The 25,623-nt window shown below is 38.1% G+C and overlaps 1 protein-coding gene across 1 annotated transcript in view; it reads right to left on the bottom strand.

Moving 5' to 3' along the window:
• Nucleotides 1–25,623, bottom strand: part of LOC121952826 (polypeptide N-acetylgalactosaminyltransferase 10-like) — a 65,943-nt gene that overhangs the window by 30,121 nt on the left and 10,199 nt on the right. The window contains exons 2-4 of the mRNA XM_042499666.1: nucleotides 19,603–19,705; nucleotides 16,268–16,406; nucleotides 11,652–11,818 (exon numbers count right to left, since the gene is read on the bottom strand). Coding sequence (XP_042355600.1) covers nucleotides 11,652–11,818; nucleotides 16,268–16,406; nucleotides 19,603–19,705 — 409 coding nt within the window. The remainder of the gene's footprint in view (nucleotides 1–11,651; nucleotides 11,819–16,267; nucleotides 16,407–19,602; nucleotides 19,706–25,623) is intronic.

The raw sequence follows: 25,623 nt of genomic DNA, 5'->3' as shown, positions 1-25,623 counted from the left end.
ATCACAGAGTAGCTGATAGTGCAGTGTGCCACCACGGCCCCACTGTGTAAATACAGGCTGTGTTTCTGGCTGTGATTACATGACACAAGTCTTTTTCATTCTGAATAAAAATCGATGTTATTGACAAATGCAACAAAATAATACAAGAAAGTGCCCTGTTTGCAGTGGGCAAACATAAAGAGGAGTTTTCAAGTAAACCTGATTGAACATTTGGCACAGTCACTGATTTTACTGCAATGCTTTTCACTGAAGAAAGTGTTTGATCAGTGTACAATACTGTGGCAGTAATAAAGTTTCCCAAAACTGTTGCCAATGTTATATGGACAAGGACAGCACACAACTATACAAAGTTTGTGTTCACTTGGTAGTTGTGCAAAACATTTTGAGAGAATAAATAATTGTACCTCCCAACCAAAATGGTCATTTGAACTCAGGTGAGTTTCCCTTTAAGTATAGCGCCAATAAGTCATGCAAGTCATTTGAAGAGACCACCTGGCTTTAGCTTGTTTAAATAAGTAGGACAAAGAGAAGAGAATCACAGTGGTGGACAAAATAATGCAACAAAGACTTTGGAGTTTCCAATAGCATGCAAACACACCACAGACCAATACGGACTGTCAGCTATGATCACATAATACCCTGCAGCAGACTTCCCAAATCAAGCCCAGAGGTAAATTAGATAGAGAATCCAACAGACAACAGTATGATTGTTTGTGAAATATTCAAGAGTGAAGACTCGTAGTTATATATTCAAGTACTTGGCAGGAGTGGTAGGAGAAAAGTTAACAGAGATATAATTCAATAGGCTTCAGCGCTGAATTGAAAAAAGGTGATGTGTCTTTTCAGCTTATAAATATTGCTCGATATTTTAAAAAGATACCCATGACTGTATAAAACACAGAACAAAACAAACCAACTACTTGGCAACTCACTTCACCTCCTTGAAACCCCACTGTGACATAGCCAAGGGGAATGAATGAATGAATAACACTTTTCTCTGCATCATTACCTCCCATCAGACTCATGAACAAAGCTTTCAGCCCTGCTTAACTGGTGTTTTTTGCCAGTACACTAAGGCTATAGTGGCAGTGGCTGACTCCCAGGTGTCAAGGTATGGATATGTACAAACCTGCCCCACAGCTATGGCTGTAAACAATTTTTATTTTCATGTATTTATTTATTTTTTATTTGATTTGCTGATGAACCTAATAGGGTACCTAAGTGAGTGTCCAGGGAGTGTCATAATCCAGGATGTGTTAATGTTGTGGTGATTTGTCTGAGGAGAGAAAAAAAATCACAATATCATGCAACAAATCTGATTAAATTAGATAATTTGCTGAAATGTTCAGTATGAACACTTACTTTGGCAGTGAACAATGTCAAGATACTTTCAATATGAACTTTATTTATTTAAATATGACAATCAAAAAGTAGAATGATTGTTGCCTTTGCAGAGGATGACAGCTGTATTCACAACAGTTACAATGGATTTTAACAGCAACCCAGTTTCACAGTGAAAAACCAGAAACTTGTGAAACTACCTCTGCGGCAAAATTAACTTTTTTTTTTGTTCTTCAAATACTTAAAATTATTGTTATTTAATGTTTTCACCAAAATATGGCTATATTCTATCTTGTCACTAGCATAGCGCACTGCTTATTTACACAACAAATAAAAACGTCTAACATCACAGTGAGAAATGGAAGCTGTGTATTTGGCCATTTAACAAAATAGACTGTATGGTAATATAAATATATGGCAGAACATCGGAGCTTTACCAAAAGTATCTTATTTAGCAATTAACTGGGAGAGTGATGAGCATTTGCAACTTAATGAATATACAAAAGGAGGGGATGTTTCTATCAAGGTTTTGGGTTCTGTTTTATCCTCAAATTGGGTCCTTATTGTGATATGAGGCTCAAGCTTGCAAGCACATAATGTAATACACATGCAACGCTCCTTCTCTTCACCTCCAATGCACTGTTCTCTCTTCCCTGATGCTGAAAAGGAAAGAGGCAGCTTTCTTTCTTTTCTGTTTCTGTATGTGACAAGTTACAGCTATTTTCCCTTCCACCGTCTGGCCATAAATCCGTGAAATGACTTGGGCTCCACCAGCAGAATTCATTGCTCATGCTCATCCACCAATGCTATGCTGTCAGGCACACACCCAACCGTTTACCCAGTGTGACCGTATTTCCACAGCAGCAAGGAAGCTATGGGTATCAGTCTATTATCATAATCACATTGGTAGAGTTAGGCAACACTGACATATGACAATAGTTTTGAATCAATGCCTTTGTTGATAATGTAATGATATTAGTGTTAAGGTTACGCTAGATACTAACTCCTTTAAAGAGCTAACGCTCCATACGATATTTAATCTAAACAATAAGGGTACTGGTCGTTTATATGGCAAGATCTTTAGAGAGTGTTCATTATCTCGCATGCAGACAAGAGGTTTCTTTCATTTGTTAGAGTCTGTTAAATAAGCAGCATAATAAGTTTGAAGGGTGCGGTAACGACAGTTTCAGTGACAAGAGGTTTAAGTGAAATATTGGAGAGTCCAATTCAATTCATTCTCTTCTGCTTCTTTTCCAGAGGGAATTACTGTGTGACAAATGAACAGATCCAGGGAAACAGCAAAGAGAAGAGGACTTATGAAGTCAAAGATGTGTTTTTTTAACTGACTTTAAATAAACCCAAACTGCATGTGAGGTCAGGTCGTTCTCAAAGTTTGCAAAGTGGCTGAAAAAGACAAAAGTGCTATTTATGTCAATGACATTTAGCCATTTTTTGAATAAACCCATATTACTGTTGTCATTTCTCTATGGCCATCACATCAAATCGAAAACAGTATATTTCAGAAAAATAATCTATATACTGGGTTTAAATTCAGATATTTCACTCTATGGTGGAGAGGCAAAAAATGAGGAGATATAAAAAGAGCTGTTGTCAGCTCTGATAGCAACACTTGCTCACTGTCTGTAGCTCAGTGTCACACTCGAGCTGCTGACTGTAAATCAGATCAGCCTGCAGCTGGTCAGATCTGGTAACAGAGTAAGCGTGAGGGAGGCAGAGTGAGGGATAAACAGAGGCAGAAACTGAATGTTAGGGGTCACTCTTCCGTGACATGGTGAACTGGCCTTAGCTGAAAACGGTAATTATAGGAACAACTATGAAGAAAGCGAATAAACCTGGAGAAAAAGGAGACAGTTTAGTGACGAACTGAGTGGGTTTATCATTTACTCTGTAAGAAGACTGAAAGGCCATGGTATGTAGGAGGAAGAGGGCAGATACTTGAATGAGGATCTGCAATCTGCAAGAGTGTGGAAGTTGAAGAGAATACAAGGAAATGAAATGCTCCCTTTTTATTTATTTGCCAGCAGAGGGTAAACTCGTGCGAATCTCCCTTATAGTGGAAAACAGTTAATTTTGATTATCTGAAAAACCAAAAAAAGTAAAATTTTAACCGATAATGAGGGATAAGCATAATTTGACAATCTCTAGTCCTTATCTAACTGTAAAAAAGAAACTGCCCCTTAGAATCGAATCACAACCAAGAACACAAAACAATATTGATAGAGGGACTGAGTAGAATAAAAAGATACATATAGAACTGGATTTTCTGTACATTCTGCTAATATCAATGTATTTTAATGCATGTTCTGAACTAAATGGTACTGGTAGATGAGAAAAGGCAAAGAGCTCAACAAATTCCATTGTTCTTAACTTATGTTTGACATTAAAATCATATTTTCCTTTTTAAATTTTAGGTGAACATCACGATTACTTAAAAAAAAAAATACAATTTGCATGTTATAAGCTTCCAAAACTGAAGCTAGAAGCATACTTACAGCATCATGGTTTGAAATGTAGGGCCACTGATTAAGCTGCCATAATTGACAAGTTGGAAGTGAGAACATGATAAAAGGGCACAGTTTTAATTCCAAAATGTACAAAATTGGATGTCTCTAACACATTCTTTTGTGAGCTGGGTTAATAATTTAGAACAGAAATAAAGGGGGGATATAGTCATAATGTGTGTCATCTAATATGTGGGGCACTGCTGTTAATGCCACCTCATTTGTTTCAAAATTTCTCGCCAAAGGAAGACAGGTGAAAATTAGCCTGCTGGCTAACTCTGAAATGTTGGTTAATGCATGTTATGTTATCTTTATAAATGAATACATGTCAGAAGACATTAATGCACTTGAAACATTACTTTTGATAAAAATGAGCTATGTCACTACTTAAGACAGCTGATGCTGCTTTTTGTTCTTGTGTTTTGTTTTTTTTTGTGTGTGTTTTTTTAAAAAGACGCAGGTGTGAATAGGCAGATGTATGGTTTGATGAATGAAAAGACAACAGGTCACTCTCACAGCCAGTTTTCCTACCATACTTCAGGGCCCTTGTTGCTATGATATCCCGCTAAAATCACGGCCACCTGACAAATAGCATTTGTCATCTGCAGGTTGCTGTGAAACAGACAGCTGCGAAACATGGAGTTAGTACATGTCTTCTGAGAGCCTCTTGGACATTTTATTTTTTAAAAATCTGTTAGAAAACTTTTGTGAACTGCTGAGTGACTGTACTGTATAATACATCATTTTATTATGTTAACATTAACTATAATGTGGGAATCATAACTATATGCATTAAAGAGTTCACCTTTTGGGGCAAAACGATAACAACAATGACATCTATGATCTGATAAAGTGTTTTGACCCTCAAACGATTGCAAAGACATTCTGGTGGAATTCACTGAGCCATGGGAGGAGATTGGTCAGGCCTTAAAACTTTGGCCTCTGGTGCACAACTCCTAAATGGGGAAACAATGTAGGTTGCAGGATGATGAACAGAAAGCCTCTTGAGCTTCATCTAGAGAATGTTCTGGATGAGGCTTGAAACACCTCATCAAATTTTATGTCAAAGAAGCAACTGTTGACTCTCAAAGGAACTGACAAAGTGTGCTATGGGTGTTTCTCATTTATATTGTACACAATAAGTTGCTAAACAGCATTATAGGCTTGTGATTTATCACTTTAATTAATAGTTTATCTGTTGTGTCAAGACCACTTTGGTGTCTCTCTCATTAGTGAAAATGCTGTGACAGATGTAATTGGTTGACTGGTCTCTGGTACCTACAGTTGATTGGCCCCATCCTGATGCCAATCGACTATATAAAGAGGCAAGGCGGTGGCAGTTGTGCTCCTGGAGTTTAAAGGTGTGAGCTGCTGTTTTGTTTTTTCTTGTTTTCTCTTGTTTATCTGGGATATCTTGGGACACATCGGTTAAACCTTTCTAGTGAGATGCTCCAAATATTCAGTAACACATTGAGGATAAACACATGAAAAGCTTAAGTGATGAGCTCTGTGGGGAAAATGAGCCGTATTCATGTTGTGTCTTAACCACCTGCAGCTAGGGAATAACTGTTGATTAACGGGATGCCATTACATCTCAGAAGTTTAGATTTAAGACGTCAGAGATGTGGATAAATGATGAGTGACATAATTGGGTTTGAAGAGAACAGCTGTTTCATTTTAGTGAGTATAAGCAGCTCTAAAGACCCACAGCAAGTAGATAAGGGAGAGAGAGTGGCTGATATGTAAAATGATCATAACTCTCAGGAACACTGGAGGGATCCTTTAACGACCACATTAATAAAACTGGAGGTCATTTCTATAATTACAACATGTGTAAGATTACTCACCTTACAGGCAAACTTCACAATGTTTAAAAAAAACTGCTTCATCATGAGTCAATTTGCCTCAGGATAACTGTTACAAGCAGTTCTGGTGCATAATGAAGTTATAAATATAGCGGGGCATTAGTATGACTGTGGGCTCTGTGGATGCTGTGAAACAGAGCGAGGTAACTCAGCATCAGCAGAACTGATCGGGAGGGTTTCACCCTGCCTGTGTGTGTGTGTGTGTGTGTGTGTGTGTGTGTGTGTGTGTGTGTGTGTGTGTGTGTGTGTGTGTGTGTGTGTGTGTGTGTGTGTCTGTGCTATGAAAGGAGAAGTACCTTTGTCGGAGTGGGCCGGGACGTTAATGACTCACATAGATTGATTCCGTTTTGTGAATGAGAATTAAATCACAAGCTGCTAAAGAATAATCATCTTTAATTTCAACTCTCAGTTAAAAGGAACTATCCATACAGGACCAAAGGGTTTTATTGAGACAGCTAGAACAAAATTAGCAGGGCTGTTAGCTATTTTAATACATAGTAAAATGTTGGCTTATTACCTAGATGTGGTGATCCACTGACGCATTTTTCTTGGTATAAATTTTTTGTCCACATCGGCCAAAACCAGCTTGACATACTTGAACAAAGCTCTGTTATATTGCGAATTCCCCCTCTGTGGGACTAATAAAGGCTTATGTTACATTGTGTTACATGTTACAAACATGTATGAATAGTGTATGATCACAGCATGTGTATTTTATCAAAGGTGTGGACCAAGTGTAAGGACCCAGGCAGAGACTTTACTATTACTGATAGCATCATTTTGTGAGTTAGAGGAGGTCCAAAAAGGCCCAAGAGCATGGAAATAACAACACACATTAACAGAAATATAGCAGTTCTCTGAAAACTGTACTGCAAAAAAAGTACTCAAATCAAAAGGGTCCTACAAATGTCTACACATAACCTCAACTGAACTACAAAATGAATTAATTACTTCAAATCTATTCAAGTAAAATAAATAAATAAACAGCATTTGCAGATGTGTTGCCTTCATTTTGTTTAAAGATCTTACTGTACAATTTAAAGCTGGTACAAAATTAAACTTGGGTTTTTGTTGTGGATTTCTCTCTCTCTCTCTCTCTCTCTCTCTCTCTCTCTCTCTCTCTCTCTCTCTCTCTCTCTCTCTGTCTGTGTGTGTGTGTGTGTGTGTGTGTGTATGTATACGTTGTTGTGTTTGACTGATTGTCTTGGTGGTTTCTGGTGTGGTGCCTTAAATGACCTGCACAGCCCCACAGGTGTTTTACATTATTTTGGCTGATTAGAATTCTGCTGTGCTTGAAAGTTGACATAACTAAGCTGAGATGTGTGTGAGGTCACCGTATTCCTTGAACTAATTTTGAATGATAAAGCTGTAATTTGTCCTACACCAACAGGTTCCAAAAAGCTAACAAAAGAGCCAAGGAGCTGTCAGTCAAACAGAGTTTGTACACGCCCAGACAGACCTCAGATAAGGTGTAATCAGCCGGGATAAGTGAAATCACCTGTGTGGTTGAACCATAGTTGTGCAGGGCTTTTAAATTCCTGCATTCTCTCCTCATTCCACTTTGAAGTAGTCATGCTTTACTGCGTGTGTTTTTTAAAAAGCCTGTTTCACAAACACACTGAATGCAGATGGGGGACCCTTTTTGTTGACACTGTATTTCTCATTTTTAAGCTACTGAATTGTCTTTTAATGACTAAGATCCTGTTTAATTATTTTTGTGAGCTGTGATCTCAACATGAAGTCTAACACTCCTTTGGTATTGGTAAAAAAAATAAAAAATAAAATAATAAAAACTTTCAGGGCTTTACCCACGTAAAGTAAACCACAGCTTAACATATTTACATGCAAAATGCCCTCCCTTTTCCACATTTTTACAGAAAATTATTCCTCAGCTTGGTAAATTAATTTGTGAAGCAGAAATTAAGCACAGCACTGGAGGTCTGAACCACATTCCATAATATATCACTTTCTCTCTCCTTTACTGTAATGTGCACGCTCTCTAATTTATTATGCAAGGGTTCAACGCTGAGCATTGATTTGTGTTACTTGGCGCAGAAGCTGTCCGGGATTATTCTCCCCGACATTGTAACACCAGCCACTCAACCAGAGACCAGAACCGATTGAAGTTCACTTTGTCCTCGTGTCTCCAAAGCCTTAATTACAGCCCGGCTCATTTCTTATCAAAGGACAGTGGCAGTGAGAGGGAGTGTTAGAGCAGACGGCCTGCAGAGGTTAAATCCCTTCCCTGCAGCTGTGAAATGTTCTCCCATCCATCCTGACGACAGAAGGCCCAGACCTATCCCAGGTTCCAAGCTATTTTCAGACAGCTGAGTTGTTCTTTGCTTCCCACCCACAGGCACGTGTGAGGGTAGAGGGAAAACGATGATGTAGAAAAACAAAGGTTCCTATAGTCTTTATCTGAATCCTTATGTAAGACTTCATTAATTTCAAATAAAAGTGCTAAGTAATCACTAATAGGCTTAAGTTGTTGTTTTTTTTTAATGGTGTCTTTTGGGACCTATTGATTTATTTCCTGCGGGCATTTGCCTGAGGAAAACCTGGATAAAGACTGATGTCATTCTATTTCTTCAATAAATAAATAAATAAATAAGTAAATACCACACCATAACATATTTCTGTAGCACTACTTTCTCCATTTTTTATTTATTTATTTTTTTTTTTTTTGTTTCCACTCCACTCAGCAGCAGCAGTGGGAGGGTTTGGTCTCTGAGCTGTGATGGGTGTTAACCTCTAAATGAGTCTGAGGCAGCGGAACATCTCATTACCGTGGAGACGAGAGGTAAACACATCCTTCAACGAGGGACCGTGACAGAGAGCACTAATTAACAGGGAATTAAAACACTTTCTTAAGAGGGCTAGTGAAGGGAGAGTGAAAGAGAAAACAACACTCAGACAGGTGCACACACAAACTCACACACACAAACACACACACACACGCAAAGCTATGCAACAATGGAGAGGAGATGATTACTGCAAAGAGCTTCTGAAGAGCCAGAAATACACAAACAAAGGCAAACCCACACGCTGAACACAGCGGACCAGAGTGATGCACACTGCAGGAGAGAAGTATTTATATGGTTGTACCTCCATAATTCCAGCAGAAATTTTGCAGACATCATTAAATTTCAAATTACTGCAGTCCTAAGCTACCAAGAGACATGCTGCTAAATGAATGTGTGCTACAGATGTCTTCACTCCATCTGAGTAAAAACAGTGTTTTTCCCCTGAACGTTTATTGGAAAATATCTGATTAAACATACTTTTTGTACATATTCTGCAGCTTGTGAGCATCCAGTCAACTTTTCATTTATCAAGATGCACAGTTTGCAGCAACAAATGCTACTGTGCTTAAAGAGCTTGGAGTTCAGAGATATATAAATTCCAAACTGGAGACTTTTTACGCTTGCGTCTTCACATCATGTTGTAAGAAACACACATACCTCAAAAGTAAGAAATAGAACTGTTCCATATCCATATATCCATAAAAACTCATGCATCATAATTTGTATATAACTAATGTAATCAAGAGCCAACAATTTGTTGGTAACCCACATAATCAGTTAGGCTGCAACTATGCAACCAATGTGCTGGTGAAAATAAAGAAGGAGGTATTATTAAGACCAAAAGTCTACATAAAGAGGCAGGTTGGAGATGCTGGAAGAGGTCAAACAATATATGACTTTCGCCCAAAAGAAAAGTGTTTAGAACTGTGTGAAACCAAGTAAACTTTAGGATATATTTTACGGTGCATCATCAGCATGTTTCTTCTCCTGAACCTGATCTACCTAACTTTATAAAAGGATGTAGCATCATTTGTGGGGCACTAATATATTAGATATACATGCTGATGTACCAATGCTGTTATGTTGCAAATTTACACATGATTCATGAAAAGTGTCTCATTCAGAGGGGGCTATGAAGTTTTATTGATATTATATCCCTATAATATCAATAAAACTTCATAGCCCAATACATACAGACAGCACAAAAGGTTTGATGGAGTACTTGGAACTGAGCGGTTACAAAAAACACACATTTTTAGATGTAATTGACTTAATGGCAAATAAACAGCTCTTGAATCTTTAATCATATCATGAATGAACATGATTCATGAAAAGTGTCTCATTCAGAGGGGGCTATGAACTAGTGGCTACTGGTAAGAGAGATAGTGGTTGGACAACTGACTTGGCATTTAGATGAAGCAGCCTATCAAGCCAGCAAGGGGCCATCAAATGTAATTTAGTAATTAATACAGGGCTATAACGGGAATGTTTACCCAACTTTTGACATTTCTTTGCCACTTAAGGTTGATGGAATTGACTGAAATGATGCTGTATGTTACAGCTGTATGTGTTCTTTGCTTTTCCCTACGTAGATCTGCCCAGATGTGCTGCATCACCTAACAAGGTGCATTGCACCTGGCTGGAGAAGGAGGTTTAAAAAGCTTCACTGACAGCAGCAGAGGAGAGAGACTTCTAGTGTTGGGACTACTTGTCTTGCTGCCTCTCTGCCTGGGATTTTTGATAGTATCTTTTGCATGTTTTTTGCTTTTTTCTTTTTAGTAAATGTCATGGATCTGATTTTTTTTAAAGGCGTTTTCTGTTGTTATTTTGGGTCCGTGGTGGAGTGTCGTTTGCCTCATAGGGACACTCACAGGAGGGTTGTAATACTACATGTTCTTTTTTTCTGGTTTGTGCTTTGGCATTGAAGTGTCTCATAAAGTGCCACTCTTAGATGTAAGTGTGAGGTTGCTACACAAACCAGTCCACATGGTGCTGGTAGTCTTATAAGATCTCATTTATGCATTTCATTTAGACAGGCTTCATCAACAGATGACAGAATTTCTCATCACTGTGGCTGCCACCAGAGATCAGGTCAAGGGAAAGTTCAGACAGAGATCCGGCATGTCAAGTTAGCGTCTAAGAAATTCCCAATAGTCCACTGATTAGTCTGGTTTCCAGCAGCTGGGTTTAGTCTGTTCTTTGTGGATGTTTCCCCTGCTAATACCTCAGAAACAGAGCTTACATAATTTAGGTTGGATTTGTGAGGCTGAGTGTGAGGAGGTCAGAGACAGAATGAGAATATTTTAAAACCCTCTTGGATGGGTTTTCAGAAGTGTGTGAGGCTTCAAAGGAGGTTTGAAACCCAGGATTCTCAGCCTCTAGCTAGGTAGTTATTGTGTCTTTGGTCTGATCAATAACTTTATTTTTCTGCTATTTGGCTGGAAAACTATTTCTCGCGACCCCTTGAAATTTTAACTTTCAGTCCCCTGATGGATGGAAAACACGCTTACCTGTCAGCACAGCCAAGAATACATATGAGTTCCTACCTTCCAAGAAAATACTGAGTAGAAACAAACAAGCCAGTGCTACACATAGAGGATTCTGGATGACTTAGTTTCAGTCAGTGTATTTACCTGCCTCGTGGTACGTTAAGGCTTGAGCACATCATTGTGAACTGAAAAATATATTAATTGTCTTTTTTATCCCATTGAAAGTAATTAGAAAAGAACAGCACTGGTGATAGTAGCCACTGATGGAAGAACTTTCTTACTTTTTTCATTTGTTAGACTGACAACATCTTTAACCTATCTGACCTAGAACTGTTTTATGCCATATATTTGAGATATCTGAAAACTAAGAAAAATAGATCCAGAAATACACCAATTTATCAAGCAAGATTACCCATGACAACAAATTTAGGTTATGGGTCATTTAAAAAAAAAAAATAAATAAACTGATGTTGTGTTGATAAATTTGACCATAAGCACAAAATCACACCATGTCATATAACTGCGCATGCTATCCACCTATTCAAAATGACACAAACTGAACACTGTTTTTCTTGCACATTTCTGTGCAATAGTGTGTTCTGATTAGCAATGAGTGTGTGTCCTCTTTACCTTTGTCACTGAAGTCGTCAACCAGAATGACCTCTGCGATAAGCTGTGGAGGGGAACGGTTGAGCACGCTGTGGACGGTCCTTAACAGCGATGACCAGCCTTCGTTATGGAAAGGGATGATGATGCTGGTGTTGGGCAGCTTCTCTGCATACAGCTTCTGTTTACAGCTACAGACAGGCAAAAATGAAAATATAAATAAAACACTTAATTGATTTTTTTCCATCAGTCCCTAATGACAAAGGGCGAAACAACATAGTCTGTAAATTGTTAGCAATTTACTTAATGGGCTATGGAACAATTGTTTTTAATTTTTTTAACATCATATGTAAATTATGTCAAATTCTTCCAATCTGGCTGGACATTATCATTATGTCAGGTAAAAGTGCAAGGGTTGGGGACAGCTGATGGGTCGGCTAACCTTGAGCAGAGTTTAGCTCGGTCTTTAAGTTACTGATAGCACAGTCAGGCTTAAGTTTTGGAGCTACTTTTTAGTCCTGTAATATTCAATGGATGCGAGCAACTTCCACTGTTGGGGGGTATAATCAGGATGGAGTCTTAAGGCAGCTAAAATCAATGATGGAGTGGACCACATGTGGACTTATGATTTGCCAGGCACGTGAGTGGCTTCAGCAAAGAGACAACTGTCACAAGACAGAATGAAATATTAAAAATAATGGCAGATGCAGTCCAGAGAGAAATTGTGTCTGAAGTGAGGGAACTCACATTCTCTGGACTAACGACTGATAGAATCACTGATGCAAGGATGTCTGAGCAGTTTCTCTGTTGCTCCTCTGTAAGCCCTTGCATGTACAAAGTAATGCACACACAATTAAACTGCGCAGCACCTCTCAACAAAAATATGTTCCCAAGCACATGCTTCCCACTTATTGAGGAAAGGAGGAAAGCATCTCATTCACATCCCTCCAGCAACCTTTCCTCTGGTTACACACTCGCCTCCTCAGCAGATCTCCAGGTCATGCAGGATACATATGGATTTAGTGCTAAAATGCATGTGTCTGAGCCGGCTGGCAGACAACAGCCCTTCTCAGCTCGCCGAAATCCACATGCAATCTTCTCTGAAACCACAGTTCAATCCACTATCTATCATTTGCTATTCTGGTGAAAATTGTATTTGCTCACCTCTCAGAGTGAGAGAGATGAAAACAAAGGGAAAAATAGAAAATAAAAAATCCTATTACATTTCATATATGCAGCACATACATATCAATGTTTGGTTTTGGTATTAAAATTGTATCATGGTGTGTTGCAAAATAAATAAATAAATAATATATAAAAATGCTGATCACTGATAAAATGATCACTTTCCTAACAAGACAGTGTTATTTTTTTAGTGAAGCGCAACCAGTGAGTGGTGAGGTGTACAATAATATGTAAAAAAAGAAATCTCTCAAATCAGTATATATTTCTTGCTAGCTCGACAGTGACAAAAATGCTACACAATGGATACAACCTCATATACTCCCTAAGTGACAGTGGTTATAACTCCTCAAAATATTGTGATGATAGCACTGTCTCCTGCCTGAACTTGCAAAGCTAAGACTTAAAAAAAGTAAACAAATTGCTTTAAGTCTTCCAAACCACATGTCAAAATATATTGTTTGGCACTGCCTTTTAAAACAAACTATGCGTGTTTCCTGATCAAGATAATATTGTTAAACTAACATTGTTTTTGCCTTTCAAAACCTGAGGAGATCAGTAATTGAAATAAGTGCTTTCTGATCTAACATGGTTATGGATTAGGTTTCATTTAGGCACAAAAATGAGGGGTCATGGTGGAGTTAAAATATTTTGTCTTTTGTTGTCACCCTATAACCCAGAACTCCAAGACTGCATTGGGCCGAAAGCAACAAACTTTTAATAAAGAATCTGCAGTGATGCAACTGGCATGCTCATGCTCCTCGTCCATCTGAGCCAGCTTTAACAACACGTACAGATGTTATCAGTTGAGGTTGCTGTTAACAAGTGCTCCGATGACAGGTTACAGCGATCACCTAGTACATGATCATCACAGCAAGCGGCGGGACCCCCGCAAAGGAGCTAATCATGGGAGGAGAGTTACGGCCCCTCGCTGATGAAAAGAGAGAGACGGTGTGTAGCGAACTGTGTCAGTCGATCAATGTCCATGTTGAACATCAGCCTGCGTGTTATTCATTCAAATATGAACACTGAGAGACAGCCAAGCGGAGTGATAGGCAGGCGGTCGGCTGGTGACTCTTAACAAACCCTGTTCAATTCCACAGGGGATGGAGGTGTGTGTGTGTGTGTGTGTGTGTGTGTGTGTGTGTGTGTGTGTGTGTGTGTGTGTGTGTGCACTTCAATTAAATCCTGTCAGCGTGCAGAAATCGAATGTGTCAGTCGCAGGTCTGGTACTGGCTGCCTCTGAGGCACAGACAACATGCCAATCACCAAGAGGCAGACACTGCCTACAAGGCAGACTGAGTGAAGGAAGTCGAGGGAGGTGTGTGTGTGTGTGTGTGTGTGTGTGTGTGTGTGTGTGTGTGTGTGTGTGTGTGTGTGTGTGTGTGTGTTGGGGAGGGGGGATAGGACTGTCCATCAGATTGGTCACATCAGAGAGTGACAAATATCTGGCAGCGACGAGGGCTACATCAGTCCTTAACACTATTTCCATGCTAATAATTCAATTAACCATTAATCAAATCAAGAGCCTGCTTATAGCATTGATTATAGCACTTGTCATGTAAACACTCCATGAAGGTACAAATGATCGGTGGTGAAAATCAATGTCATCACTTGACTACCTTGAAATAAATAATACAGCCTGCTGCTGGATCACTGAAAGGACCTACCAGGCACAGGACCCCAGGGGGCCCAAAGTGTTTCAAATTAACACCTACCAACTGAGAAGAGAGTCAAAAATAACACAAGTAACATAAAATGACGACAAAACACATAACGACTAAAAAGAGATGTAAATCAGCTGCAGGGTGACCCAAAGACTACAAATAACTTTGTACAAAAAAGGACCAACAGCCACAAACAGTCACAAAATGACTGCACAGAGACACAAAGCATCTACAGAGAAATTCAAAATGATAATAAAATAAGACAAATCAACTAGTCAGAGATTCAAAATGAACACAGATACGCAAAACAGCTTCAGAGAGGGAGAGCATCTACAAACAGATACAAAACAATCACACACACACAAACAACAAACAGACACAAAACAACAGATATTATTTACTTATATTGAACAGACATGGTCTCAGTTTTGTAAAAAATAACACTTAAAACAGCTCTGGTAAACAAATATTGAAATTTGTGTCATTGTAATGATTGGTATCTTTAAAAGTCAATTTCAATAAAATTGACTTGATTGAAATTGACATTTAAAGACCTGAAAAAATTTGATCTTGACTTTTTTCTGATGAAGTTTTGTCTTGGACATGACCAAAAACTCTTGAGAATTGACTTGCACTTGCCAGAAAAGACTTCAGAACAGCCCCATTATCATCATATACACGAGTGCTCAAAATGGATTTAACAAGAAGCTTAAGCCCCCTTCCACAACTTTCTTAAATGATTTGCTCATGCATCTATATCGGTCAGCTTTACAGCTAAAGCTGAGGCTCGTACAAAAATTATCTTAGGTTGATTTGAGGTGAGCATTCATTCTAGAGTACCTGTCAGCACAGACAAGTCACGGCAAGAGATGTGTAAGGTCAAAGAAGGTCTGCTATTATAAACACTGATAAAAAACAAGAATCAGTCCTCGTGGGGAAACTGGCAGAGAGGAAGCGTTCAAAGCTGCTTTCTACATGAAAGAAATGGAAGGGTCAAGAGTCAGATGATAGTCCTTGTCAGGCAAAAGAAAAACTGTGATTAAAGGCCTTTCACAATGCCATTCTGGGATTGAAAGGGAGCACACAATTCACATGAGTCTGGTGAGGTGCTGACTTCTATATTCCAAAACTTAAAGTAAAAAAAAGGTTTTTTCTCATCATTTTCTGGTGCAGCAGAGCCCAAGCAGTAATCTTTGATAAATATGGCATCAAACTTGCCCTCTTGCTGTTCCCATGACGATGAATATACAGGTCAATGTCAAGGACTTCAGCTGTAACATTTTACTGAATTAAGTCAAAATATTTACCTGTGTTTTTTTTTTTTTTTGTTAATGCACTAGTGATCAAGTGATCAAGGCATCTGCACCACACCAGATCAGCTTTAAACCCCTGAAACCTGCGCAAATTGGCTGGATTTCTTTCCAAAACGGGAAGAAGCCAAAAAAGGAAGAAACTACCCAAAAATTAGCAAGAAATTAGTAAAAAGTATAAGAAAATTACCTAAAAAATTAATTTAAAAAACTAAATAAACAAAACAGAAAGTTTGAATAATCAACAAAGATATGACTTTTGAAAAGTGCTTTGACAATATAATAATTTTGTCATATACTTTAAAATATGTAATTATGATAATTATAAAAATATTTTTCAATAGCTTTTTTCTTTTTTTTCAAAGCTTTAATCTACAAATTTCTTGCAGTTTGTGCCATATTTACCTAAGTTGCTTATTACCATGTTTTTGAGAGTACTTTCATAATTTTAGGCACAAACACACAGACCAACATGACTCACTTTGCATGGCGGATGTCAGGAAGGGAGCGGTTGAGGGAGATCCGGTCACTGATGTAAATGTTGAAGCCATTCTCCCTGTAGGCCTGGTCGACCCGGTCAGATTCTGTCAGAGGGAACGGCTTCCCCTGTTCACCGTTACCTGTATCAAACACACACACCGAGTTACTCAAAAAAGGTTTCTCTTCATGAGTAACAATGTATACATTCCAGACACTTACTTGAACATATGAAGTCAAATACGACTTTGTAGAAAAGCTAATGCTGGTCTGCATCTGCTCTTTTTTTTAATATATGTACTTGTTTACTGATGCTCCATATCAACTTTATATAAGTTGATATAACTGTGGCTGATAAATGGACAAAATATCTAATAATACTGACTAAGATCTTTGGTTGTAGGTGACCGAATGTTTGTGCAACAATTGCAGTATCTTAAGGGAGGCAGGATATTCTCTAATTATCCATATGATACTTAAAAAATAAAACAAACAAATACATGAATAAATAAGTATAGTACTTCACCTGGGAAAGGTAAATACTGGGATGGCAGACACATACACTACAACAAAGTTTGGAATGAGAGGTTATGAAAATAATAAATACAATTTTGGCAGGACATGCTGTGTAAAGTCTGCTTTCAATTTCATTACTCTTACATTAAAATCTGTTTGTTTTACACAATATTTATCATTCTGAAACAGTCAATAATTTTATCCTTTCCACAAACAAGAAGTCTCATTTACAAAGAGACCCCTGGACAAAACTAGCACCAACATTTACATAAATTGGCCAGGGACCACAACACAGACAATCATTTTTTTAGAGCTATAATGAATTTAGTAATTAACTTGCTATATTTTACTTATTAACATGGTGATTATTTTCAGGGTTTCCCACACATTCATTTATTTGTGGTGGCCTATTATCAACACATGACACCACATATTGATGTTCAGTCTTCGGAGCTGGACTGCTGTTGGAATATAGCATTTGGTTATTTATTGCATAAAATCTCAGGGCGAAAAGTGTACTCGGAGCATCAGAGTAGCAGGCATACTGACAGTGAAATTAAACCATTCTTTGTGCTGGTTCTAAAAATTTGCACAATAACACAACATTGTAGTTGACATACTTAAATGTCTTGTTTTGTCTGACCAACAGTTCAAAGTCCCAAGTTATTCAGTTTAATGCCATAAAATCAGCAAACCCTCAGATTTGAGACCTAAATCATATATTTACCATTATATTTTCAATCTATTGAGTAATTTATTAATCATTTCATGTCTAGACTGACGCAATCAATACAGTATGCTTACAGTATATGCCGCACATTCCAGACAGACTCGATAGCACTCATTTTATGTGTACACCAAAGCATGCGCCTAATCACTCCCCAACAACCCTCCACAAACAAACATTATGAAATCTAAGTTCATTTCAGGAGTGCATCAAATTGCACTGTGCTGCATGTTTCATTAGCCACTCATCAATGCACTCCACACAAACACACAGAGAGCCATGCATGGAGACTGATCAACAGTCAGAGGAGAGCATCAAATTAAAGTGAGCTGCCTTGTTCCATTAGGCAGAAATGATCTGTCAACATTCCTGAAGGTAATAACTGTGGAAAATAACTCCCCACTTTAATGGCTCATTTCAGAGTTAAACTCTTCTACTTAACATTGTGCCTCCCCCTGCATAAAAAAAAACTTGTTACATAGAATACTTAAAAAAAAAATTCTAGTCCTCCTTAGGCAAATCTGAACCCTAAAATATATTTTGAAAATCATCTTACAAGAGTATTTTTGACTAAGTCATTTTTTTTTTTCAAAAGTGAGACATCCAGTGTGTTAATGTGCGTACTGGGCAATGCACATTACACACTTATCTACTTAGGTGGTAGTATGTGAAGTGCTCCAGACTGGTTTGGGTATTGAAACATATACACTTAATCTATCTTGTATGTGTGTGTCTCCATCTTGCTCTCTAGGCAGCTAAGTGATTTAAACACTTTCAGTGTGCTCTGCATTATGCTGAAATATTCAAAAACAAGCTGTGTCTAAAATTCATACTACATATTTAATCAACAGGTTTTGAGTATGAAGTGTGTTTACACTAGAAAATTGACTAAAAAGTCAGTAAACATACTAAATAATGCTTGTTTTTGAGGGCCCTGCACATGGGCGCTATTGCCCTTCAATGCAATGCCAACAAAGGAAACAGAGACCTACAGGTGCAAAACATTTGAATAAATTGGAGGTGGTGATGGGATGGCTCTAGAAAGATCTTGAAAAAAACAATAATTCTAAGAATTAAATCTTTAGAAAAACATGCTGATGTCTCTGATGTTTTACTGACAGTTACATTTGAAAGTCCCAGTTTGACTGACATCCAACGGAGCAGGCATTGTGTTGTTTTTCCTCCACTCTGATTTCCCATCTCAGGTTCTTCCACTTAATGATCTCCACAATGTTTTTCAACATAGAAACACAGCAGTCTCCTGGATAATTTAACAGTACTATTATTTTATGTAGTGGTTGGCTTTATTCAAACTTTGTTTCAAAGACATCAGCTTTTATTTCCCTCAATTTGGCATGGTAAGTGCCTCTAAATACTACAATACCCATTAGCCCAGCGAGCATTTCTGTGGAAAAAAATAAGCAGATCAGAACTGTAGCAAATTCAAAACACGCTCTTTTTGCAGTTGAGAACAAAACATGGCTCCATTGTAGCTGAACTGAACCAGAACCCAAAATAAATTCATTTAAGCTGCAGATTGTGTTATCAGTTTTCTGATAGCGGTGCATGAAACTCGATGAGCCTCTCTTCATGGCGTTTCCAGTAAATAATACCCAAACCATTATTTTTTTCTCAAAATCTATCTTTTAGAGTCTTGAACCGCTTGGTACTCCCTCACAAATCCAGCCCATTTGCTACATAAGTACCAGCTAATACCGTAAAGCCAGTTAAATCTGTTACATTTGTAATAAATAGGCAAAGGTATGTTTCCCATTCAAGGCCCGAGGCTCAATCGATGCTTATTGTAGAAGATTAACTGCGTTTAATTATGAACTCAGAACTGTACTCGCAGCATTGATTCACACCGTGAGAGAGAAATCCACTTGGAAAGAATTAAGAGAAAAAAAAAAAGACAGAGTTGAACTAGAGTGCTGCAGTGTTTGTGGGTGTATGCGTGTGTGTGTGTGTGTGTGTGTGTGTGTGTGTGTGTGTGTGTGTGTGTGTGTGTGTTTGTGGCCTTGTGCTGAAACAGAGCAGATGTTCTTAGCAAATATGCCCAAACAAAACAGCAGCATCAGCAGACAGGCTGGACCTACCTGAGCGAGCAGCATCTCTCCTCATTGCTTCGTAGTCATGCCAGTCTACCCGCCGCACACCATCGAGTCCCACCTGAGCGACCTTCCTCATCTGGTTCAACCCCTGCAAGAGCACACAGAAAAAGTACAAACCCTTACTCCTATCATGTATTTTCTGCTGCTGAGACTGTCAGTGTCTTAAATAATACCAACATTTTGATAAACCACTCAAAAGCTCTTAATTGCATTATGTGGAAATTTCTTCCAAAATAGCATTGGAACCATTCATGTAAAGTTGATTAACTCAAGCACCATTGTCACGACAATAAAGGATGTTATTTTTATTTTTTTTTTATATATAAGAGCTCTTAATTTCATTAATCTTGAGGTGTTTCCTTGAAATGTGAACTGATTTCAAGTGATGGTAATAGAGGAAAGAGAAAAGGTCTCATCCCAACAGCACCCTCCCTCAAAACTTGTGGCATTGGCACACCTGTGAGGTAATGATGCTGTTAATCAGCATTTTGATATGCCACACCAGTCATCATCTTTTATTTTAACTTGTAAAAACGGTAACAAAAAAATGCTGCTTTTATGTTTTCATTTTTTTGTTTCATTATAACATAATTGTGATCCATAAGAGTTCAATCTTTTGAAAAAAAATAACAGATGGTGCAGTAAAATTCCTGAATAATAGATACAGCTCATTTTTTCAACAAGCATTTGTAGAAACGTAGTTTATCTACTGCCCCTTCTCCCTGGCTGTCAGCCAAATTTTGCACAAGATTCATATTTTCTCCAGCGGTGTGCTGTTGACAGCTGGAGGTTTAGTTAAAAAAAAATGTGTTTTTATCGTTGTTTGACACCCAGAGAATGGCATTCAATTGAATTGCTGTTACACACATGCACAGCCACACAGACATCCACACCCTCATCATCATAAGCTATTTTCTCTGCAGCATTAAAATGCAAAAGCAGCCATTTATGAAATTCTGGTTTAGAAATGACTTTCAGTGACTCAAGATATTATGGGATCATAGCACAATGATAAATCAATTAGCTCCCTGGGAGGATGCAATTAGTGAAATGATGTTAATACAAATGACATGTCTGACTGCATGGAATACTATTAGCCAGGCTGTTAGCTGTTACCACAGTACAGTCAAACAGCTATACACTGTGGGTGCAATGGGAGTGTGTGATCATGGGATTGTGCCAACAGCAGCTGCTTCCTGTCGGCTTGACGTTTTACAGTCAGTAAAGGTGGGAGATACTATTGTAATACATGAATAAAATACTGTCAATATTCTATACTACATTTTACATACTAATTTTGACAGTATACTGTTATCTGTCTGCAGCATACAATGAAACAACATATTTTACCATGTTATACGAATATGTAAGGATACATAGCTGTCAGACAGTCAGTTAAGCTGCAACTTTAGAATGCCACTGAAGCTTTAGGGAGAGTAAAACCATTTTCAAAAACCTAATATTTATATATTACTGATCTGCTGAGATCTTTCTGTACCTGTCTCAAAGCCATCCACTTTTTCTTTTTTTCTTTTCATTTATGCATTACATTGTGGGAGACTAGTTTATATAAACAGTGAATTCTGAAATAATAACAATGAGGAGTACAATAATGTATTATTTAGTAGTTCTGTAGTATGGATTTGGGAAACAACTTAAGTCTTAAAATCCTGGCTGTGACCCATAGAGGCTGTAATGGTTATTATACTGAACAATTCTTATTCTCTTGGAACTCAAACTCAAATTAAAATATAGAAATATACTGTATATTTTTACATACTTTATATAAAGGTTAGTCAACATGGCAATGTGTAACTGTAGCTAAAATGATTAGCCTCTCTGTTCTCCTGAATACAGTGTGTCTCCTCAAACTAGATATTAATAAAACTACACTCAGTGATAACAATTAAAAACAAACCAACAAAACACAACATGCAACCAAATGAGCACAATCCACTGAGTGATGAAAATTATATAAAATTCAAACAAACAAAAAATCATAATGATGCTTTTTGCCACAGCTCGGTTTGAGAAGCAGCGAGTGGTTTGACAGACAGTTTTGACTTACAGACTGGCTGAATTGAATGCACCAGAGAAAGCATTTGAAACACAACGCATCATTAACACAACATACATTTACGTTTAATAAGATGTGGGAAAACAGCATCTTGATTGTTAAGTTCCTCTTTTAAGAATAATTAGTGGCTAATCAGTCTGATTGATGGTGTTTGCTATGTGGTCACATCTGAAGGATTTTTATGAGGTTATTGACCTGAGGCAGCTATGAGTGATGGAGAGCATCACAGTGATTTATTAAAGACTGATGTGGGTCTCACAAGAATCAGGCTAAAATGTGAGTCTAAGGCCGGCATCATTTTCAGTTTCACACCATTTCATCCCTATCTTCCCTTTGTTTAATATTTCATCTTACTGTGTGACACCATGACATGAAGAGTCCATCTGTGTGTGTTCTTCTATAAGGAAGTGACTGTGCCAGCAGATGTAGGGGTCTTTGCAGAGAACAAACAACAAGGGGAATCTCACTCCCAGAAAAGCAGTCTTAATCACTCACCACTAATATGCAGGAAATTAAACTGGACACCACATTAACCCAGCATTCTAGTGGAACATCCATGTCCTCCCCGATATAGAGGCACATTCATTTTCATTCAATTCACTTAGGTTCAACTGAATTCAGTTCAGTTTGAATTTGCTGTCGTTCTGCATCACACTCGTACACAGCTTAAGAGAGTACCCTTTCTCTGGAGGTTACAGTGAAAACCATTCTGGAGTTGACAGAATAAATATAAAAACACAGTATAATAAATACACACAAAAAAGTGCAATGTAAGCAATAGCGTATTACAGTTTGAACCTTCCAGAGCACAGCTTCAGTTGTTTTTCATAACCTGCTAAATACAGTTTTAGTGTCAGTCCATCAGAATTTGAGAGATTTCAAGACTGCCTTTTTGCAGCGAAGATTAAAAATCATTCAAGAAAAATTTTACTGCAGAAGAGCCAAAGATTCATTTCTGCACCCAAAATGAGGCCAATGAACAGGGATTTAATGCCACTGTAAGACTATAAACTGTGCTTCCTATTTTCAGTTAACTGTCAGTCATCAGTTCTTATCTTTACTGCTTTTCTATAGAGGAAACTCCATGTGCAGCAAGCCAGCTTGTTGAAAAACTACATAAAAACAGAAGGAGATAAGGCTGAGGGTAAAAAAAACCTAATGACTGCGTCTTTCAGACAGCCTAAGTTTGACAGAGCTGTTTAGCTCCTTGAATGCTGTTTCACATCAAGCACAGATTTTTATCCAAAAGTAATCAGATAGAAATTTCTAAAAACTAAATTTGTGGGTTGTTGTGAAAGCTTGCTTTGTGAGAGGGTGAACATATTCAGACATATATTTGCTTGGGGGAAATGTATGTTTGACTAATTAAATTATTTGTTTCATCACATGCACTATCTCCTGTCATTGCTAGCTTGCTGCCAAATGGGAAACATCTTGAACATCCACTTCAGTTGGGACACGTTTAAGATGGTAGTGTGGCTGACATGCACTTGCTAACATTTGGTGCCATGGAATAGGGTTAGCAACAACAGGCATGGCAAGTGTTAACATCAAATTTGGGTTTGATTAGTTTATGTATTGTACGGTTGCATTAACCCCTCAGACATTGTGAAAAGTTTTTTTTTTGTTGTTTTTTTTTTTTGCCATGTGGCGTTAACGCAGACAATATCAAGGAGGGAACTCAGTGCTCTTATCAACATTAAGACATCAAGTTAACATAATGTATAATGTTTATTATTATTTATTTATTTAATTAATTATTTATTATAGTCTAGTGGCCAGTTAGTTAATTGCTGCATTAAACATCTTATTACATTGACAATAAATTAATAATAAATTGCGTTCAGTAATAGAAAGCTCATCAGAGTGAGTTAACAATGTCACTAGTTTGGTCTCAATAGGATATGAATTACAACAGAAGCAACAGAACCAATAATTTAACTCTCAACACACAGAAATCACAAAGTCAACATATTGTTCAAATAATACAAGCAAACCTTTCAGCAAATCTAACCATCATTCCTCCTCCATCTCACAGTGCCTCACCTGCTGCTACCTCACTAAGCAAAACCCCAGGGTTGCCTGACCCTTTCTCATCAACTCCAACACTTGAAAAAGATCCAATTCAGCTGACGAGGCAGGTGGCGTAGGATTTCAAAGAAAGGAGTGCATTTACATTGGGCCTGTATTGTGTAGTATCAACCACATCAACACCCACGTCATAAGCTGGTGTAAGTGGTATTCACATTGTACAAAAAGAGAAAAAAGAAAGGTAAACATAGTCATCATTATTCTACTCTTTGTGTTGCTTCCTCTGCCTCCCTGCTGTGCGCTCTGCTGCTGCCTTCCTAATGGCCATCATCACAGGGACAAGGCTTCACGCTGCCACAAACAAATTTCTGCTCTGGGCACTTTTCTACTCTATCAATATTCAAGGTGCGGCACAAACTGGCTAATAGGCCATGACAGGAGCTACACCAGAAATCATGCAGCCCATGTTTTATCTCCATCAACTATTCAATCATTAATTACAAAGCACTGTGTCAGATGGGTGACAGGCTGCAATGGAAATTCATACTTTATCGAGCAAAACATTCAGCTTACGGGGGGGGGGGGGGGGTGCACCCCCATGAATGAACACTAATTAACTTAATTTCGCCTTGCCATGGTCTATTCACTGACTACTCACCTAATGTTTGCTGCTTACAAAGTATCTGTCCCTAGGTGAGAATAAACATTATGAGTTTCACTTTGAAGTATTTTATGGATTTGTTTGTGGGTCTTGTTGTGTGTGTGTGTGTGTGTGTGTGTGTGTGTGTGTGTGTGTGTGTGTGTGTGTGTGTGTGTGTGTGTGTGTGTGTGTGTGTGCGTGTGTGCAGCAACCATGTGTGTGGACACCACAATTAGGCAAAAAAATAATAAAGAACCCATGGTCCCCCCAAAGGAGAAAAACAAGTATATATGTAAGTGTTATTGTAAAAAAAAAAAAAAAAAAAAAAAGAGTTGGTAAAGTAACAAAGAAATTGCATTCACAAAAGCATATAGATAACTGTTAAAGTAGTCATCCAACAGTTAGCAGCATATTAGCTTCAGGCAGCCAGTGCAGTGACTTCAATAACTGTTACTGGGTAGAGAGGAGAAGCCTGCTTCGGTTCACTTGGTTGTAAACTCAAAGTCTCATTATGTCAAAACTAACATTTTTTAGTGTTAAGCCTGCCTCCATTATCAATATTAATTGCAGATCTGCCATTCTGGATGGAAGCTTGATAGGCATTACAAGCAAAATGAACTAAGCTGGATGGGGCTATACGAAAAGAACAGAAGAAGAAGCAGATTTACCTTGCTGTGCCGTTGTCAACTCTTGTGTGCTGCATTGCACTTTTCCATTTTATTTTAACCCATACTGTTATACATTACTCCTTATTCTTGACATATCTGCTAACTATTTTGAGCCATCTTCCGCTGGTTTTGGAAAATGTCTTACACGTCACACCTGGCCATTCATAAAAAAAGGTCCTCAATACTTCAAAAAAAAAACAATGAAAGCTGCACCACAATGAATGGAAATGCCATGCTAACCTCTGAGGCATCACCTTTCTTTTCTACAAAGCGTTACCTCATCATGCTCTTTGGCTGTGCCTTTATTCTTCAGTGGATGTGTTAAGGCACAAGGGTGAACCTTTTTTCCCGAGAAATAAGTGACAGCAAAATCAGAACAAAATGCCAGTGACCTCTGAGGTCTCACTTGTACCCTCTAAACTTTCTGTTAAAGCATAGTGGAAAACTTTGCAGAGAAAATGTTCATCCCCAGAGGTTAGAAAGGTGGGTTCTTAATACAAGGTAGTTGCCATCCAGCCTCTAAATGCTTTTGACATCTCTATTTAAAAACACATTGGTGCAGCTATTGTTTGTACTGCTCTCTGTATATT

Source organism: Plectropomus leopardus, chromosome 13 (genome assembly GCF_008729295.1).
Source record: "Plectropomus leopardus isolate mb chromosome 13, YSFRI_Pleo_2.0, whole genome shotgun sequence".
Taxonomy (NCBI): Eukaryota; Metazoa; Chordata; class Actinopteri; order Perciformes; family Serranidae; genus Plectropomus; species Plectropomus leopardus.
Note: the sequence above shows the minus strand (reverse complement) of the source record. Positions and strands in the feature narration are given on the sequence as shown.